This window comes from Brienomyrus brachyistius, unplaced genomic scaffold (genome assembly GCF_023856365.1).
Source record: "Brienomyrus brachyistius isolate T26 unplaced genomic scaffold, BBRACH_0.4 scaffold47, whole genome shotgun sequence".
Classification (NCBI taxonomy): domain Eukaryota; kingdom Metazoa; phylum Chordata; class Actinopteri; order Osteoglossiformes; family Mormyridae; genus Brienomyrus; species Brienomyrus brachyistius.
In genome coordinates this window covers 2,265,331-2,286,892 of record NW_026042322.1, presented here as the reverse complement: position 1 = coordinate 2,286,892, position 21,562 = coordinate 2,265,331, and the positions used below count along the sequence as shown (strand labels likewise).

The following is a 21,562-nucleotide window of genomic DNA, read 5'->3' as shown; positions in this document are numbered from 1 at the left end:
CCTCCCATTCTAAATGGAACAAACACACCAATTACACAATCTTACAGCGACATCTGAACAGGCTGTAGTGCACGCCTTAAACTGGGAGCCCGTCCGCCCTCCTTCAAGCGAGGGCATTTTGATTAGATCTCGGAATACATTTTATGTCAGGAAAATCGCAGAACGCCGACAGCATTCTGGCATAATCTACTTCCCGTTCCATTGCTCTACCAGAAGATCAGAGAGGACCATGCGAGACCATCAAGGAGGCATCAGCAATGGCGCATGCAGTGAGTTTGTAAGGATGAAACACCATAGACCAGATTGAAACCAAATGGGAATCTCAGCAAGGGTGAGGCATTTTTATGCTTCATGTTGACACGGCTGACAAAAACACTCATGGGAGAGAAGGTTTGGTTTGTAGACAAACATACTCTCTGCTGTGGATTCGCCATCAGTACAGACATCACTCCCTTACCTGGATGCACTGGTTGTTGCTGTCTGCTATTAATATCTTTGCCACCGACGAGGCTGCCACACCCTGAACGTTCGTGAACTCCCCCTTGTTCCTTCCCTTCGTACCTGAAAGGCAAACCAGCAAGCACCACTGAACGAAACGGTGGAACGACAGAGCCCGTCCTGTCATTTTTGGTCAAAGAGAACTTATAAGGGATGTGCTTATTTAAAGGGACCAGTGTAAAGGTTAGAGACTTGCCCGTCACACTCATCTACTTCAGGGATCAATGTTCCCCACTTAGATGTTCTATACCAGAAGGACACATAGGTGCACTAATGCCATTGTCTGACTACACTAATATCGACCCAGTAAAGACAACACTTGCTCGCTGGTTGGCCAAGCCCATCAGGTAACCAATATTTACCCATCTACCCATCCATTTTCTCAGACTACTTATCCAGTTCAGTTTTACGGTGAACCTGGAGCCTTATTCTAGGACGTATACAGTACAAGGCAAAAGGACATGCCAATCCTTCTCAGGACGTGTACACACCAAGACACAAACTACAGCCACACATCGACTCACTTCAATTCAACCTCAAGGTTTGGCATTTCGGGTCCAGAAAGTAAAAAAATAAAAATAAAAAAATCCAGACCAAGATTTTGTCTCAAGATTTTGCCAATCAGATAAGTAATCTGACGGTGACTCTTTATGCTCAACTGGATGGTAGAAACAAAATCTGGATTTGTAGGCGGAGACATCTCAGGTACAGACGTTACAACACTGCTTAACCTAGGTGTCTTTGAACAGTGAAAGAAATCCCGAAAACAAGGAAGAAACCAACATGAGACGCAGGGAGAACCAGGAAAGCTCACGTGGACAGAGTCAGTGTGAGCACTGGCCACCCAGCTCTGCAGTGCGAGGTCACGGTACAATAATTAAACATGAACCTTCAGTAACAGGGGCTGTCCTCCTTATAGGGACGACAGAGGGGTGACGTCTACATCTGCCAAATCACCCTGGTTTAATGTTATATGTATGAGAACCTGATTATGATACAACAATGGTTACAAGATGTAGGATAACAAATTCAGAAAGACGTTCAGTCATGTAATGTTCAGTCACGTAATGTTAAAATTTACTAATATTATAAATAAAAGATTTTAGGTGCATTTTCTCAACGAGACTGAACATTTTTTGGTTCTGGATAATTTGCTAAACCAGTATTTCTCAAGACAGTCGTGTTCCCTTCCGGTTCCCATACAAAAATTCATACTGTCTGGAGGTTCCTGAGGACTGGATTGAGAAACGCTGCTCTAGACTACCAGCATCAGTTGGCGCAGCCTAGCCACTGTATTCCGAGTGAAGCGGCACCTCCGAGACTCACCGATTCGGAATATCAGGTCGTCCTCGATAGGATTCTCCTTCCTCTTGCTGGTGCTGTACATGCTGTCCGGCCGCCTGATGGCCCTCTGCTTGACGTGGCTGCTTGCAGGAGACTTGAGCCGCTTCTTGTTGCTACTGGGGACAGGCGAGACGTTGGCAGACTTGGTCACCTTCACCTTGAAGGGGCTGCCCTTGATGTGTTGGTCGTAGAGACGCAGGGAGAGGGTGAAGTTGCCCTCTCTGGGTACTGTGTAGAGGTACTCGTAAGTACCGTTCTTGTTGTCCAGGACCTCCCCGTCCGCCACGCTTCCGTCAGGGGTGCAGATCTCAGCCGTCAAGACGGCGTTGCCCATCTTGCACAGCTCCCCGTCCTTGTCCTTGGTGGTGACAGTGATGGAGGTGGGGTGACCCACAATGCACTGCCGCAGCCCCTCCCCCGAGGCCACCGTCTCGAAGGCGACAGCATTGGTGGTGATCATGGTGCCCAGGTTGTGGATGGACTTCTTGAGGCCCTCGGTCTCGATGAGGAAATCCAGCTGGTCGTTCTCCTCGGGCTGCAGGGGGAACTCCAGGCTGGCCAGCTCACCAAGACGCTCGCTCATCTGCTTCTTCACCAGCAACACCTCGGCCTCTGAGCCCTGGCTCAGCGCCTGCTCTGTGAAGCTGCAGCTGCTGTTTATGCTCTCCTGACCCTCCAGCAGGGTGTCCAGCTGGGCCTGCAGCACCTACAGCCCGAGGAGGAAAATCCAGCTTCAGAAAGTTCAAATCCAGACAAAAGATTTTGTTTCAACCAACCAGCCGAGTATAAAGTATTATCCAGCTCCGCCTACAGCACGCAAATCAGAGACAGTCAATTACGACAGAAATCGGCAGGACCTACAGCATGACGTATACAAAAACCCTGCTCACATCCATGATCAGTCTGTCTGCCCACCCTGTTCCAGTGGAGAGAGATGGAGTGACTAACTCCAACTGGGACACTGATTAGTAGGCGGTGGAGGGATATGACCCAGCTCTTCTTGTTCTGAAAACCTCTGTGCAAACAGCTGGTTTCGCCTTCAGGTCTCAACAGCAAATAAAACGAAGCCTCACAACCACATGAAAACCACCGACCTTCTGTTTGAGCCCGTAGGTGACCTCCAACTCCATGAGCAGCACGCTCTTCCGGACATTGAGCGTCTTCTGTAGTTCGTCGAAGGTGGAGTGGATGTCCTCCTCGATGGCGGACTTCTGGTTGGTGAGCTGCTGCAGGATCTCGGAGATTACCTGCAGAGCCAGGTCAATCTCGGGCAGCCTGTGGGTTGTTGGGGGGGGGGGGGACAGTCAGAGTATGTGGTTAACCGCAAGCTAACTTGCTTGCTGGTACATCTGTTCTTGCACCCTGTGAATCAACGGACACGGGTTCCCTTCACTGGCATGGAGAGAGAGAGAGAGGTGGCTCAGCAGGTTAGGACACCGTAAATATGGGAACAAGATATCCGCTCGGCTTTATTTACATGGCCAAGTCGCAACACAAAAAAATCATAAGTCGCCGTAAACTATCACATTGCCCTATGCGTCAGTGTGTGAGGGAGGCAGTGCAATCCACACCGGCGATCCTTTTAACACCTACAGACGGATGCTGTGTCACAACCGCTCGACTAATTATATCAGTGATGTCAGTGCTGAAAGCGGGGAGCTAATGCTGCACCGCGAGGCGACATCCGCCTCAGCAAATCCCACTCCTCCTTCACCTCCCTGTCACCGGCTCAGGAGTAATGGCAGCCAGCAGCATACCGCCGCGCTGAGGCGAACGTCAAAGCTCAACGCAAGGCATCGCGCCTCAGTCTGCTCCGCTGCTACACAAACCTATGCGGTCTTCAATGGTGAAATCCTTCGACTTGCACTTCGGCGTATAAAATTAAAACAAGCACTCTATATGGGATATTTTAAAGCCAATTATTTCCATGAGTCTGCAGGTTTTGCTTCCATTATATTACAAATGATATAGCAGATCTTTTTATCCAAAGCAACATACCCGGGTGAACCAGTTCTGGAAGCCTAATGGTGACGTCACTCTGCCGAGTCTGGGATTCGAACCAGCAACATTTCAATCTCAGGCACAGCATCCCAAATCCCTGAGCCACACACACCATTTCCCCCGCAAGTCTTACTGTACATACTACAATATGACCCACCCCCTCTTAAATATGACCTTTGAGATTACCTGCCCCGGATGTTGATGCAAAAACCTGACTAAATCATTGCTTAGCAACCAGGAAGGCAAGAAACATCTGGAGTGGGGTGAAGGGCCACACCTGCTTTTGACGGCGTCCAGCTGGTCCTGCAGTGAAGCCTTGTGCTGCTCCACCACGTCCTTGAGCGGGACGGTGGGGTGCTCGGCGTGCTCCCCGCTGGTGCACTCTTCGCACATGGCCGTCTCGCACGGCGGGCAGTAGAACTCCATCACCTGGCGAGCGCCACAACATTCAGAACTCGAGAGAGCAACATAAAACCCCTTTCGTAGTCAACAAAAAAGCACGCAAAAATGCCGCAAGAAAATTACTCCGGAATATGCCCATAAAGGATCATAGATCTGGACACACACCCACACACATATTAATGGGTCTGGTAGTATTTCAAAGTATTTGCAGTGGGACTTGGTTGTCATGGCAACAATCAGCCAGCTAAAAATACTATGGCAACGCTTTTTTAAAAGTCAACACATTCAGGCCTCTGCACAGGCATCATCCAACAGGCAGTTTCAGAAATACACGCAAATGTCCTGCCCCTCACTACCTCAAACCCAGTGGTTGCTCACAAAAAAAACTGTCGTGCACAGATGAGGGTATTACCCACAAGGCACCTGATAGGGGGGGGGGGGTGCAGCTGCAACTCAAAAAGGCACTTTCACACAAACAGAACTTTTTCCTGGAACTTTTATCGTGTTCACTCCACAGGAACGCGGCCCCATTGTAGTTCCTTGGAGGTAGTTCTGCAACCCTTTTTTATAGTACTTACTCCAGACTAGGTACATTTCGCTCACACACAAAACTACTGGGGAGGAGCTTATAGCGGCAGCTTGCTGATCGGTTGAACGCAAGCACTGGGACCAACCTGGACATTCCACCTAAGTGCAGGAATAAGTGGAGCAGAAATTGGAGTAGATGGAACTAAATGTATTTGGGGCACAAAATTAACACATCAATCCATATCGTTTTTGCTTGCATCGCCATATTTCTGAATTGGACAATTCAATCGCTAACCAATATACTTTTGTCTAATATTGCTGGTGCCGGCGGTGAAAATTGCCAGCAAAACTTACCAGCACTTACTATCGGGATAGTGTTACATTGCTACTCATTCTGTGGAAAACAAAAGATCGATCTGCTAGCAACCATGAACATGTCGTTGGGCAGACAAGGAAAATATAAATAAAAGGTTGTGCCCCGTTTTGTTCGTAATCGGTTCCCAAAACGACCAACAAACCAGCTTATTCACTCTTTCGGCGAGGCAGTGTATTTCCGTATGAAATCGTGTGTGAAGTTTAACCTACAAACTTTTGCCGTCGTCCCTCATGTTTATTTTGCATAATGGTCCCGGTCCCTGCTGTGCAGCGTGAAAGCGAAAAGTGGCCGGGAGCTAGAAAAGTTCCAGATCGAGGCAGCCCAGGGACTTGTACACTGGGACCAGATTCCGGAACTTCAGTGCAAGTGCCTAAAGACTGGGAAGGGGTATTACATTGTTCCCGTGGTTGGGGCAGGACAGGGGCTGTCCCGTCGCCACGGCAGCGACGGTCTCCTGCACCGCGCAGTCCTCGCTGCCACTGTCAGGGGACTTCCTCAGGACATCCATCAAGTTGGTGATGAAGAAGTTGCTCTGCAGGGCGGAGACGCCCTTCTCGGGCAGGATGGACGTCTGGCGGCACACGGGGCACGACAACGTCAGGCTGTGAGCGGGGATGTAGTTCTGGAGGCACCTGGAGGCGGAGTGAGGGGAGGAGCAGTGCCGTCCGTCACTTAGAGACACATCCGCAGGCCTGTGTTACTCGAACAAGGTGCATGGAGACTAAATTCTGTAGCATTCACACCAAAAAAATAACGGACTATAAAACATGTCTTAAAGCAGTAAAAACAAATGCAAAGTCTTAAATCGAGGATCTGTCTTGAAATAAATAACAATAGTCAAACAGTTAACCAGAAAAATCAACCACACAAAGATTATGACACTGAATAACTCTACTGATGCTTTAAGAAGAGTTACTCTATAATGCTCTGACCTACAGCTCTCTCTCACAAAAGGCCTAGAGATGCCCAGTGCCGGACAAAGCCCATTTGGCCGGTGGTGTGCCGAGTCTGCACCCTCCCAGCAGATGGCGCCCTAGACAGCTACCCGATGTCACCTATAGGATTGACTGGCACTGGGGACTCCTCACACAGAGGAACCACAGGGCCAAAGCGCTTTTCCACTGCCACCAAGAAAAAGCCGTAACGCCAAGGGAGCCTAGCAACAGCACGGTTCCAGCTCGCTTCGGTGTTCCACTGCGGAAGGGTGCTACTTTCTGCCAGCATGTTTGTGAGAATTGCCGTGTAATGATAGCCTCACACGCTATCAGAATTAGCAGTCGCTTGCATAAATTTTCATTAAAAATCTACTATGCTCATCTGATACTTTTTTAAAGTAGGAGGTTGGAAAGTTCCGAGTTATCAGGAATGCATAAATACACTAATATACTACTAATAATGAATAACTAATTTTACACACACACACACACACACACACACACACACACACAATATATCCTTTTTCCTTCAGATAATCCATGCGCAGAACACCGGTCTCTCCATAAATTTCAACCAATCAGATGGTGGTGATGCAACCAGGTCAGTTGAGTCAGTTTTGACCACCAGCAAACAGGGCCATGATAGCGCAAGTATGACTTGCATAATACAATGGAAAACCCATCAGTTTGCAGTGCGGCACGGTTCTTGGTGGCAGTGGAAAAGCGCTACAAGTTCACGGCTCAGGAACCTCCCATTCCAAGCTTCCACCCCGCGTGGTTCATTTCTCACCGAAACACCAGACAGGAGCTAGCTGTGTCCTAGAAGAACATCAAAGTCACACAGCTAGCTACACCAGTGAAGCCAGTGAAGATGGTGACCACACAGACTCCCGACTCGGCAAACCTGCGGCATGGGCTTCCGGCTCCAAGCGCTGGGCGGCCCTCACCTCTCACAGAAGGTATGGAGACACGGGAGAACTTTTGGGTTGTCGTAGCGATCCAGGCATATGCTGCAGATCAGGAACTGCTTGTCGATCTGACGGACCACAGGGCTTGGGATGCTGGAGCCTTCACTTGCCATCCTAAGACTATGACATGGGGGTCCGTCTGCCTCCTGTCCCCCGCCCTGCAATTCAGCAACACGCATGTCAACTAACAGCTATTAAAATGCAAACAATGCAGATTTCCATCAGATCCCCGGCCATAAATAAGGCCAGATTAACCTAAACATGTTGTTATCTGGAGTGTAAACAAATCTCCTGCCACACATTAAATTTACAGTAAACAGTAAATTTTAAATTGTGAAATCTAGGATTACTCAACTCTTCCGTTGACGGTTATAACACAAAAACAGAAACCTCCACCAACTTGACTTATGCATCGGTTTCACATAAAAATTAAGTAGATTTTTTTTATTTTTTTATTTGGATTAGCAAGGCAGCCTCTCCAGGGGGCTGAGCCGGGAACCAGAGTGCCAGTGGAAAATCTCACAAGGTGAAACTGGAGAACCTGGCATTAGAAGCTCCGGCAGAGTTGTGCCCAGCGTGATGGCCTGGCAGTGAAGAGCAGGAAGGGGGGGGTCTCAAGCTGGAGTCACATGCGGTGAGAGATGCATCACCACAAAGGGCGGAGTGGGGAGGGCGGGAAACCAGATCTTCAAAGTTATTATAGGAGTCGTACTGAAAGGATGGAGGGACAATCCTGCCCAACATACTTCAGAAACTTCGAAAGACACACAGGAGTCGTTATGGCACTGGACTGCTGCACTACACTTGACAGAAAATAATAGCAAAGCATGATGGGAGTGACAGTGGGTGGGACAGACCCACCACCACATCAGGGGGACTTTTCACTGAGGTCTGAAACTTCTAGACGTGGGCCATGTGTACAAGATAAAACTACCAACACACACACACACACACACACACACACACACACACACACACACACACACACACCACCAGTCAGGTTATTGCACGCCACAGGTTTTTAACCACTTTCCATTTATTTCATAAACTGCAGATTTTTTATTCCGGTTAAGCACTGGAAAGGTTGAGTGAAAAACTATAAATGAAAATAAGTCAAATAAAACAAGTTTCCCTTATAACATGGAAAGAGTATGCAACAGTGCATGTCTGACATTGTATTGAAACTGGTTGCATTGTGACGGCAGAGTCAAATTCTAGGCTGTCCTGTAACTTTAAATGCACTAGTTTTCTCCCATGAAACAGAGCAGTATTTAATGTCCCTTGTAGACAGAATGACTTGAATTTTAATCTGCTGCTGTAACTGCTAGAGGAGGTTAGTTTGATGAATAAAAAGATGACATTTTCTTGCTAATAAAAAGGTACTCAAATTTTGAACATATTGTAAAATTAGCAAATAATGTCGAGTGAATTTAGTAAATGATAAATGGGTGATATGGAAATGTACAAAAATGTCAGCGTGTGCAGAAACGTTTGACTGGTAGTGAATGTTTAATGTCTGGCCACAGGCAGCCTGAAATACCCCCCAGTCACCCGAAAGGAGCCACTTCGCTTAGCTTTGTACAGTAATTTTCCAACTTGACACATTGCATGTACAACAAATTACATATTACCTCAGCATAATTGAGGCACATAAAAAGCATATTTTTGCAGAATATCATCCCATTACCCTGCTTTTACTTCAGCGACCCCCCAATGTAAGACGCATTCAAACAATAAATCGAGGACAGATGAGTCCCAGGTGAAGAACCGGATTTCTTCCATTTATGAAGCACAGAACTGTGGCCCTAATGAAACCCTCTGGGAGAATTCCTGCTACTGAAATATGTGCTGTACTAGAAAGACCCTTCAATAAAGAAAAGATCGCGTCGCCATAGTAACTAAAACGGGGGGGGGGGGGGGGGGGGGTCACCCACAGCTTTCCCTCCGCCAGTGAAGCATAAACCCAGTTCAATAAGCTGCAGTACTTATGAGATGACTTCAGCTGTAAAATCAAAAACAGGCAAAACAAGCCAGAGGGGACGAACATTCTCTCTGCTGTCCTCTTTCATCAAGAGGGGCCTTCTTGAACAAATATTCAATAATTTAAATATTCCAGGATTCCAGAATAAATGCATGATCAATAGAGGAAGCTACGCTGGGCTCAAGCCAACGCACCCCCAGAGGAAGCAGTCATCCTGTCTCAGCCCCCCCCTCCAGATCAAATTGACACCCCGGCCCATATTCTGACCCCATTCCATCACTTCACCACAGTCAAACTCAGCAAAGGATTCTGGGATACAAAAGTAAGGGAAAAGCATTGGCAAGGTGGGTAGCTGGCTGTTACACCAGTAATCTGACTGCTAATGCTGTGTGGATCGGGAGGCTCTCAGGGAAAGTTGGTCAGCGGGAAGATCGTCCTCTAAAAATCAATCAAGGCCTTTTTGGCCTAAGAGCTCAGAGATAATGGCGCAGTGCTCAGTGGGGTGCCGTGTGACTCATCTGGGACCCCGCCCACACACACACACACTTGCAATCTGTACATCAGTCTGAGTGAACCAAAAAGAAGTCTGTCCATAAAAGCGGACATGAAAACGTCACATCAGAAGGGCCATTATGGGGGTCATACACAGGAAATGAGCGATGATTCTGCACAAAATCCTTCATAAGCATCTGAACGCAGCACTACGCCCAAATGGAAAGAACAGCAAAGCATCATGGGAGTAATCGTAGGCGGGACAGACCCACCACGACCACATCAGGCAGAGCGATTTCTACACACGGCCCCCTTCTTGACTTTCCAAACCTCAGTGGGCAACTGAAGTTTTGGCCTTTGGCAGATTGCAGCGTGTGGTACGAATAAGTTTGATGAGGGGACATCTACACCAAACCTTTTATTATTATTATTATTATTATTATTATTATATTTTATGTTATTTTTTTACGAATAACTGTTTGTGGGGACATCTTTGGCTCCGACCCAGCCAGAAGCGTTCACATACATACACACGCACGTTTTACATAACATGCAGCCACACTCCCACACTCCATCTCACAGCCTCACAACTGTCACCACACTCGCAGCTAAAAGCTCTGTGTCGGCCTGTAGCATCACTGTGGATCTTCCCCCATTTTCCCTGCAGAGTAAATCGGGGCCAAAACAACAATCCACTTAAGACCAAGCAGCCACCCAATTAAAAAGGTGCACGACAGGACGAGGAGAGGATATGGCATTACAGGAAACACTCATTTTATCAAGAATAAATAAATAAATAAATAAATAACTATTTGTCCCCGAGGATCAATTTAAAAGACAGAAGAGCAGCGAACACGAATGGCATCTGTCTCGTAAGTCCAGGCCCAGGTTATTGATGTAGCACATTTCCCTGCAGAGAGGTCACTCAAAGCGCTTTACAGAACAGACTTAAAATGTTATCAGGTATATTTGCAGTTTAACGGTTTAAATGCACTTAACAGCACAACTGAACATAAATTATGACAAGAAGTTAGAGCATATTTTAACCTTTATACCACATACACATACTTAAATACCAGAACGTCAATCCGTAAGTATAAGTACGCAAAAATCTTATTACAAAAATAAAATTAAATAAGTGCATGGCTTTAAGGCCTTGATCCCCAGTTTGTCACACAGGCAGAGCACAGATTAAATGACGGTAAAAAAAAAAAAACACAGTAAAACCAAGCCTGGACCTCAGAGCCAGAACCATAATCTGCAGAACCAAGACACAGGTTCAGAAATCACACAATAAATCGATTTATAAACAACAATAAAGGGAATAGTTGACCCTACTTCATATTTCACAAAAGGGTTTTAAAATAGCTGCACATCAGAACCACCATTAACAGCATATTAATACAATATTGGACAATATTTATGAGCTAATAAACAACCCACTGTAGACTGGACTATTTGGTGCAGGCCAACAGTGTAACCAATAGAAAGTAGATTAAACCAATCATGTGACTGACTCACATGACAACCACCGCCCAATCACTACCCCTCACATTTAGGGCCTTATAAATTAAAATTCAGCAAGCGTCAGTTTACTCCATCAAGGTTAAAGAAAGTACAGAACACCCCAGGGGAAGCATGCAATGTGGAGCTAAAACAGTAAATACAGAGGCTGGGTAGGAACTAGGACTTGATAGATTTTTTTTTTCTTGGATGATATTAAGGTTCCATGATTTTCAGCATCAGCAGCAAACCCACAAATGAAAGCACCGATATCGCTTAAAACATTCCAAACACAGCCCTAACCCACAGAGCCATACAGTGGCCCTTTAGAGAGCGTCCCCAGCAAGAGAGACCACACCTCACCATTGGCTGCTTTCGGGGGTGGATTCCCCCGGCAAAGGGGGAGCAGGAAGTTTGTTTACTCACCCGCAGGACGCTTCCACAAGTCAGAGGCCACCACTGAGAACACTTGTGTTAGCTGTCCCACATCGACCCATCTGGAAACCACACATGCAACTCAATACGGCCCACAGCTGATACGGGGAACTCCTGGACAGCGGGACAACATGACCCCCCCCCCCCACCCCACAACTGCCGTCACCTTAGAACATAAACAGAATGCAGGGAAGCTAGTAGGAAAACATAGCCGTCTGTCAACAAGCCTACTGAGCTGTTAGCATTAGCGAGCCATTGGTGACGAGCCTTCAGTCCTGGCCCCCTTCCCTACTCCAGCAGACCCGTAAACCCCGCATCTGGAATCTGAGGGGCCTTCTAAAAGCCCCCACCAGAGCTACAATATGTCAGGCCCCCACCCCCTAAATAGAAGCAAAAAACACACAGTCCATTCTTCGCCGTGCTGAATCAGTGCAAGACAAGACCTTCAAGCCTGAATTCTGAGCAATCAGCAATCCTGAACATTTTCTAAAATTAAGAGAGACACCATAGACTCAGCTAAGGACAAAGTTGCCAGAAAACACTCCGCAGTACATCTTGCCTCACCTGAACCTTTATAAAAAGGCCTTATTTCAGACCAGCGTGATCCTCACAAAGGCTTCGTTTAAGAGTCGTGTTGAGGTAGGTGCCGCCCTCCAACACCGAGTCGCAGCAGATGGAGACCAGCCTTTGTGCAAGCTTAGCATTCACTCAGAGCACAAGGCCTCCATCCTTTAAGGCCATTGTGCAAGATTTGCATTTTCAAAAGTCCACCTACACCGAGGACGGAACAGAACACAGAGCGAGATAAACCTGCGTAACAAAAAAAAAAAACAAGCCAGACCAAGCTAATTCACCACCGATCCGCACCAGGGTCAGGTAAAATAATCCATAGATCCATAGCAACTTAAGATCCAATCCGAACCAATTTTTTTTTACATTCACCGAGTGCTTGCCGAGGCAGAAAGTATACTAGCTGTTGGCCTGTCCAGGCCCCAGCCAACCCCTGGCCAGTACAGAAAGCCCACCCCCAGAATCAATCGATGACGGACAATTAGGAGCAGAAACTCCCCTGGGGGAGGGGGGCAGGGCACACGAACACTTAAGTCAAGTGCAGCAGTGGGTGGGGCTCAAAATGAGGAGCTGGTCATCATGAGACTCACCAAGGACTCCACTGGGAGGCTCCTCTCTGATGGACGAGTTGGATACAGGCCTCACCCCGATATAGCGCCTTTACCTCACACCAGACAATAGGATGGGGAAGGAGGCTGAACATATGGAGAGGGGGGCTCCCCAGTGGGGGTGACCTTCTAACCCCGACACAGATACTCCTGTCAGGCCGCAGGACCGGAGGGCCAGAGCAACCATTAGTGAAACACTGAATGAGCATGTTGGTCTACAGCAACATATATAAATAGTCACCCCAATGATTTGTCTTCAAATAAGTAAAATCCACCAGAAAGAATGAAGTCGTACAGCTAAAAAAAATAATAAAAAGATTTTATGGTTAATAAATTCCTTGGGTTATTTACGTCAAATATTTTCCATTTTACTCCAGTTGCTCTGCAGTCAGTGTTAAACAGACTTGTCAATGACCTTTTCATCAGGGCGGCCAAACAAAGTAAATACGCAGTGAAATGACTATTTACACGTGGGGGGGGGGGGGGTACATTGGTCTGCTCAGTTTTCAATGGTCTGCCTGTCAGGGGGTGAAGTCCAGGCCACCTTCCCAAAGCATCACAAATCTTTGAGACGTATAACAATAAGGCAGAACTGCAGGCCTATCAGAGATATGGACCCAGATCTGGTCTTTGCAGACGTTTCAGGCGTCACAAATTCCGCGTCATTCAGCCCAGAAGAGATTCGCAGCGGCTCGCGCTACCGAGCAGCACACTGCAGTTGCCCCGGGAAACAGAGATCTGAGGGGACCAAAGGTCATTGGGTGGTGGGGGCCACCGAACAGAGAGCAGAATCATCTGAGGACGAAGCTGCCGGCTTTATCACAGGACTCCAGACAGCGTCTGCTGTGTCGTTTTACAGACCACACACCGCGCCATCCACCAGTGCCGTCAAAGATGAAAACATCCAAAATGCATGACCTAAGGCTTGAACCAATATTAATCTTTAATTCATGGGGAAAAAAAATCACCACAAGACTTTCTATTAAGAGCATACCATTAACACCTTAATAAAAAATAAAATCTAAATTAATTTTTTTTAAAAAGCAAGAAAAAGGGACAGAACAGCTCCTGCGTAGTTAGATTGTCGGCGACACAGTTATTCAGAGTTACGTTACAGAACTTCCAGGAATTGACGCGCCCGTCTCCATGGAGACGGCTGACATGACGCGCTGCCCTTTGACGCCTTTTCCTCTCCCCGAGACCTCACACGACATACATCACAGGCCCCCCCCTGATATCTGGGAGCTTTGGTGTGGTGCACGCAGCAGCTGGGACTGGTACTGGGTGTGCGCAGAGATAACATTCTGATTGGCAGGAAAGGGGGCGTGGCACATGTGTGGGCGTGCATGTGTGTGTCAAGCACCTCTAAAATGGCAAACGTGCATGATAGGGTTGGCTGCTCCTTTTAAGGCCAAAACCATAGTCTGTTACACTGAAATGCAAACAAACAGATGAATGGCATGTATGCAAGTTTTGCATCGTGCATTCCTAATCGCAAAAGGGCAATTCCACGCAAAGGTCTGTTTGCTGGTCACATCCACGATGTTAATAAAATGTATGCATTTCTAACATGCAAATTTACGAGGATTCGTCTATATCCAACCCAAGAAGTTCCATGAGAAGATATGCGAAATTACTCGCCGATACCAAGCTAGTCCAAATGCGGAAGGCTGTACTTGCCCAAAATCGCTTTCACAGAAAACCTGAATCATTTGTTTTTCCAAAATGAGAAAATGTGATTTAATAAAAGAAAGCAACGGATACGATTGTTCTTAAAGAAGCCAGGGGTGAACCTGGAACCTAGGGAGGTACATGAGGAATGGATGCAGGTAGAAATTTAAGCAGAATGTGTGTGTGTGTGTGTGTGTGTGTGTGTGTGTGTGTGTACAGAGTATGCAAATAGCAAATGAGTGTGGTCAGGGAAAACACCTGTTTCAACAGGGTTGGTACATGGCCCACTGCAATCACCAATCAGGAGACAGTAAATTTGCATAAGCTATCATAGAACCTGCCCCTCCAGAGGAGTGAATTGTGCTCAGCCTTAATGACGATGAGCAGGCCGCAGAGCTTCGGAGAGCCTGCCTGACCACACTCTTATGATGCAAAAGTAGGTAATTTACGGTGTCGCAATTCGGCCGAAAAGGCAAACCCCGGTGGTACGGCGTGCTCCCGTGAGCATGCTATCCTGTCAGTTTGAGGGGAGAAAAAGAAAGTCTGAAATATGCTCTGCCTTTTTAACTTGTCCTTTGTAAAAAAAAAAAAAAAAAAAAAAAAAAAAAAAGCCTGCAAAATAAATTCCACCCCATGTCCAACACAACATGAGTAACATAATCAGAACCATAATTTCATCTGGGTCAACGCCCTCCCTCGGAGTTCCATTTCACATAATGAAACCCTGATTAATCTCTCAGACTGAACACTGCCAGAACCTAAACTGTTATATACACAAACACAAGGGCCGGGAGTGTCTCCCACAGGACATCTGCAATGTCACGTTTAAAATCGGCCGGCGGATTTCATTGAACGTGAAGCCTCTCTGCCCAGTTGCCACAAGCAAGCATGCTACCGGGCAGACCACACGAGGGTGGGCAAGCCTGAGGGGCCCCACAGTCGCTGCATGCCGGCAGCCCCCCACACACGCACCAACCCCCCCAGGCCCCCAGGGGGAGCCCACACAGAAAAAAAAACACTTACTTGAGGTCCATGGCTTGCACTGGTCTGTGTCCCGCCCGGTTAGCAAATGCACACAGCTAGCATCTGCCTGCTCAAGCACCCGGTCCCATTTCCAGGCAGCTAAGCGGAAGGGTCTCAGAATGGGCCCCGTCACGACGACACACTGTCACAGGCAGCAGCAGAGGGGAGGGGTGGGGGGGGAGGGACTTAGCGCTCAGTGGAGGCCACTGGCCAATAGAAGACTGCCCGGGGCTCAGAGGGGCGGAACCCTGTGTCTGGGCGCCCCAGTGAGGAGCTGAGGGCCAACGAGGACGAGGAGAGGAACAACAGGCGGTTTCAGATAAAAAGAAAAGCAGCCAGCGATGAAGGGGGGGGGGGGGGGGGGGGGGATTGGGGATACATGCACTGCCATGCAAGGACACGCCGTGGCAACGGAAGCCGTGGCAACGGGATCGAGGTGAGCCGTGGGACCTGGAAGGAAGCGACCGCTCTGCCAGTGAGGAACCATTTCAGCAACAACAGGCTGGATTTGATAACGAGTATAACCTAGCTCGTATCAAGACATTCACTGGCATTCCTCCCACTGTCACCATGGAGACAGGTAAACAATTCTGCAAATGCCATTCACCATAAATCCAAACAAGGGCTAGCCCAAACACACACACACACACACACACACACACACACACACACACACACACGCACGCACACACACACAGGTGACACCAATCATGAGGTTCAGTAACAAACTCGCGAAGCTCTGCTGAAGGTTTCTGCAACTCCCTCCTGTCATCGATGTACTTTTCCTGGAGATCCGGCTATTGTGTTTTCCCACGCTCCTTAGATAACGGCAGAGGGACGCAGACAGGAAGTGCCTGACAAATGTAATAAACTGCAATGCAAATGAGAAAAATACAATGCTGGCTCAAACCGCTCCTTCAGCAGATCATCCGGAAATGCTTCTGGCATCTGCAGTGACTCGCAGGAGCACGGGAGCTCCGTCGACTTCATAAAGAGCAACAGCAGCTCAATCGGGGGACGGGGGACCCCCAGAGCCTTCAGCCCTATCTGACGGAGACCAGCTGACTTGCCGACCTCTGCTACCACTCTGTGGGTCCTGTGGGTCCCACCCAATCATCAGTGAGGAAGCAGGAATCCTCTGCAAAGGCCCAGATCAGTCCCAGAATTCAAGCAACCTCCATACTGAGGACATAACCACAAAGGACACCCCCAGCTTGCTTTCATTATAAATACAGACAGTCTATTCACAACTTGAGCAGTGTTCTGCATTCCTCAACAGGTTCGGCTCACTGGCTGGGAATAACTTTGGGCATTTTGGGCGACCGCTGCCCCCTACAGGTACGGCCACAGAAACGCGGCAGCAAAGAAAAGCTCTCTAACCAATCACGTTTATCTAAAAGCCACATTCATATTCAGTTACCAGTGTACAAATGGAGGCAAACAAAGGTATAGCGAAAAACAAACACCAACACAATCACACATTTGGATCCTCACACCCCCCTTTCGGGATATGAGATCTGTATGATTATGATATCTTCGTTGCTCTCTCGCAGGCAAGGTCACGGATCCGAGAAGCGAAATAAGCTGTCACAGCCGAGAACCAACTCGGTTCAATTAGCTGAATTTTAAGTGCAGGAAAAGGGGCACAAGTATGACATAATCCTTACCAGCTGCAACTAGCCAATCACCATGGAGAATTCAAGTATGACATAATCCTTACCAGCTGCAGTTGTCCAATCGCCTGAGATTCCAGCTGCCAGGCAGTTAATTTTGCAGCCTGACTGCAGCACTGAGTCGAAAGCGCAGCAAAAATAAGTGGCTCCCTAACTGGAAAGGGACACTTATCCACCCCCACACCCCAGTGATCCATTCATCCATCATGCATGCATAAGCATCCACTCATCAGTGCAGGACTCTAGGAGAGTCTCTGTGTGAATGTGTGCATAAGACATTTACAGATGAGAGGAGGTCATTCGGCCCATCAAGCTCGTTTGGGGAGAATTTAACTAGTAGCTCAGATGGGCCACCATCAGAAGAAGGATTCCCCTTAAATAATTTTTAAACACCACATTGAATCAAATCCTTCTGAAGTAAAACAGTGTCTCGTGAAACATGGAAACACGGTAGCAAAGATGCCTATTACTTCTGCTCCGGATCCGAGCGGACCGTCACGCAGCTCTTCAGACCGTGACCCGGCGGACTTCAGCGGAGACGCTCACCCGCATGACGTCGCCCTGCGGCCGCAGGCACGCTACTCCCAACAACAGTACGGTGCTGGCTACCCAGAAACAAACCGAGTAACTCGCCAATTTGACAGGGACAAGAATGCTGGCTTCCGGAAACCATGACATCGTGGGGACACCGCTAACCTGTCATTAGCCTGATTATACGCTTGGAACTGCATTCCAGTTAAGACAAAATTTCACTTTTGAATACAGATCAATCTGGAAGTCAAATATTTAGCATATCCTATAAGAATATCATTTTATAAGCGTGATAAAGTCACTGAATCAAAGGCACTAGTGTTTTATAAATTAAAAAAACATTGTCATATTGGTTCAAATGAAGAATCCATCCATCCATCATACATAACTACGCATCACAATGAGCCTGGCACTTTTCCCAGGAAACGCAAAGCAGATGACACGCTGGACGAGAGACGGTACAAGCCTATGCAATTCCAAGCATTTAGGAGTCGACCAAACCAGTTTCCCTAACAGAAATTATTCACAAGACATTAGCACACTCTGCTGGGCAAACCGGGATTAGCGCCCGTTTAAAAATAGCCACTGGGCTATTTAATAAAACCACAATTCTGCTGTTGTACATTGCTGTACATGTGCAGCTTTCCCTGCGACGGTACCGTAACCACAAAGCATTAGAGAGATCAGAGCCACAGCTAACTACAACAGCACCAGCTCCCTCATACGACAGATAAAATCATTTCGACCTACAGTAATGTCATCTGGTTCTTACTGCTTTTTATTTCCCTCTGTGCGACACCCACGACATACAAACATACACTGTCAGCATTTTTACACGGCCCTCAGCTTGGGGGCTGGGTGACGCAAGAGGCTACCTTCAATGCGGGCAGCAGGATACAAGGCCTATAGTTGGTGGTTATGCTGAGAAAATATATTTTAAAAAGCAGTAACAGCAAAATCTAACACCTAGTCCTGCCCTCAGAATAATATTTTTTTAAAAAACATCCCTTGCATTTATCCATTTTTCCTGAACTGCACACTCATTTTCTATAAAAGACGTACAAAATTCTTCCCCCTTCATGGTCTCAGTAGCACCCCCGTCAGGCGCACGGGCTGCACTGCAGCACTGAGAACGGATCTCTGCCCTGCGCCACGGCGCAGCGGAGGAGCGCTTCACTCACCATGCAAATGCCACAAGGCGTACTAAATAAATTAAGACGGAAGGGGACTGCGCCGCCTCCATCTGCGCGGTACTATAAATAATCAGGCAGAAAATCTCACGCTTCACAGCCGTCATTCTCAGTTCAGGTGCAGCGCCTCGGCTGCTGCCTCTTCTCCTTTGCGGCGCGCTATGACACCGTTTTGCCTGCGAGTCATCGTTCGAGCTAAAATCGTAATTAAGAGCTCAGGTGTGCATTATTAAAGCTTAACATGGGGCGGCCATTTCGGCTGACTTTATACGCAACGCAACCTTTTCGGTCACGTTAGTCGCTCGTAAACCAATGACTTCGTGACAAGCATAAGCGTCACTAATCGACCTGTTACTGCTGCGTTTCAGACCTCAGATTATTTGTGTTAATACGTCTTTTATTAACCCCTTTTAAAAATAAACCTTGGTGCATGATCGATCGACGTGGGAATCATGCAGGAACGATTTTCTTCCCAAAAGCTCAGGAGTAAAATCACGTCACTCCGGGACGAAAGCATTCAACGATCAGTATTTCTTGATGTGAACACATTTACACGTCTATATGCCCCCATATGCATATGTGAAGGGCACCTACTGATAAGGTAACATCAAAGTACACTGCTGTCAAACCGTCATTAGTGAGACTTGGGCGAAATGTCACCGCGGTGTCCCCCACCCGTGACATGAGGCACAGATGTCGACACGTGTGTCCTAAAATCCCGCATAATCGTCCACGTTATAATAACCAACTTCCTCCGGAAAAACAAATTACTCAAAATATAGGTCGATCGAAGTGATTTACGGCAAAACCTATGCTGAAAATATAACGTTTCAAAAAAATAAAAGGGATGAGTCAATACGCCAAAAGTAGCCCGTCTGATTACGTCAGACTCACGTATTTGATTATAATTAATTTCTCGAATCTTAAAATAAAATCCCATTTTGGTATATTATAAAGCGAAGACTAATGTAAAAGTACGCAGCATGTAATAACCGATATCCTTGTTAGAATTTAACGGGTATTAAATACAGCTTATATCTAGTATCTTTATAGGCGTCTTATTATAGGGACGTAAATACCACAAATCACTGCTTAATGGTTACAGCTCAGTATTTACTGGTCAAAATAGGAAAGTGACGATTAAAACTATCAAAATGTCATCCACTGACACTTTGTAGGCTACAACACAATACCAAAAATGTGTTAAAACGCATGCGACGTAAAACGTGTTTATTAAACGGCACTAAGCAGAAATACAAATATTATTCTCTACAACTTACTTAATTGCTTATTTTTTTACTGTGGAGCAAAACATTTCAGAACAAAAACGTGGCTACAAATCCATGGACTCCACACGCTGTTCCAGCGTGATCTACAGTCAAACTACCGAGCCGCGTTATTCTATCCGCCCTCGGATGTAACAGAAACCGTGATTAATGTCCGGTTATCAAAGCAATGGAACGAGGCCGCCCCTGTTTCTTCATATCTGTGCAAATATTTAATTACAAGGTTAAAGTATCAACCGGCGGCGTATTTATGCACGTATTCATGTCATTGCACGACTCGCACGCAAACAAACAAGTCGCGCTCAGGATTGCTAGAAGAATCGGGATAAAAACGCAGCCCGGCATACTCACGTTTTCCGTGCACTAATGACGAGCCGTATCGGGGCTGCTTCTGCGGAACAGTTAGGGCCGGCGAGGGGCGGTACGGGCAGTGCGGGGCGCAGTCAGCCGGTTTCACCACGGCAGAGATGCGCTCTTCGCCGCAGCTGCGGTGACTCTGGTTCAGCCAGAGACCGACTCGGCCCACCGGGATTCCGGTTTTACGAAATGCCACCCGCTGTAAATCGTTTACTCGGCACTGTAACGAATTGCATCTGTCCCTTGTTTCCTGTATTTTATTAGCCCACACTGCGGACAAAATGTATTTACATGTACATCAAATTGCATTAGCTCTGCAGAAGATATATATGGTATATCCCAAAACTTTAACTCCATAGTTTCCCCACACATTTCGTCAACCTTACTACATTTTAATGCTGGATTTAAAATGTTATTACATAAACTTGTGAAAAGTTTTCTAATGTTCAGAGGATCTTATACTGATGTCTTTTGCAATGGAGAGTATGAGTTAAATAATTTAAAATGTCCGGGCTGATGACCTGCCCCGATTCCAGCAAAAACACCCCTGTACCATCAGTCAGGTGAAAATATGCAACTGATGAGCTAAAATAATTATTTTTAAGTATGGTAAAGTGTAATAAGCAATCATGGCTTTCGTATCGAGCGTTGGCGTCGAAGTAGGCCTAATATTCCTGAAATCTACGCACAGACATAAAGTAAGTAACTTTCTTCAATGGAGTATGAAGTGCTTTTTGCGAATCGGTAAAAAGACTACGTTTAAATTAATAAGATGACAAAAATATTGACGCGGTATAACTTTTTGGAAAGGAGTGAATGGTCTCTCGCACTATTGTGTCAGTTGTTGAATGAGTTGCCTGCAGACGAGGCCTTACGCGTTTGTCGCACATTTTCCCACATGAATTGTGAACATTTAGCGCCATAGTAACTCATTCCGATTCTGTTCACCTCTTATTGAGCCATCGGATTCTCAGCGTGGCACTGGTTTCCAGGGGAACTCGCTTCAGTCATTTATTTCCAAAAGGAGGCTGTTGCCACAGCAACTATACATTATGCATCAGCCGATGAAAGGCCTTTCAGCCAAAGTTATTTGAATTTCCTTTTAGGAGCAAAAAAAAAAAAAATTATAAGACTCCAAAAGACTGATAAGGAAGTTATAATGACACTTAGAACACAGTCATGAAAATTAT

At 46.8% G+C, this 21,562-nt stretch overlaps 1 protein-coding gene across 7 annotated transcripts in view; it reads right to left on the bottom strand.

The window, feature by feature from the left end:
* Positions 1–21,562, bottom strand: part of trim2a (tripartite motif containing 2a) — a 31,667-nt gene that overhangs the window by 5,509 nt on the left and 4,596 nt on the right. The window contains exons 1-7 of one of the 7 annotated variants that reach the window (XM_048999777.1): positions 20,367–21,011; positions 7,032–7,210; positions 5,544–5,781; positions 4,121–4,272; positions 2,937–3,117; positions 1,825–2,548; positions 458–561 (exon numbers count right to left, since the gene is read on the bottom strand). In XM_048999777.1, the coding sequence (XP_048855734.1) occupies positions 458–561; positions 1,825–2,548; positions 2,937–3,117; positions 4,121–4,272; positions 5,544–5,781; positions 7,032–7,165 (1,533 nt within the window). In that variant the 5' untranslated portion in view covers positions 7,166–7,210; positions 20,367–21,011. Of the gene's footprint in view, positions 1–457; positions 562–1,824; positions 2,549–2,936; positions 3,118–4,120; positions 4,273–5,543; positions 5,782–7,031; positions 7,211–11,454; positions 11,567–12,027; positions 13,025–15,335; positions 15,499–18,720; positions 19,344–20,009; positions 20,181–20,366; positions 21,012–21,562 lie in introns of those variants that run through there. The other 6 variants (XM_048999779.1, XM_048999774.1, XM_048999776.1 and 3 more) reach the window with 6 other exon arrangements.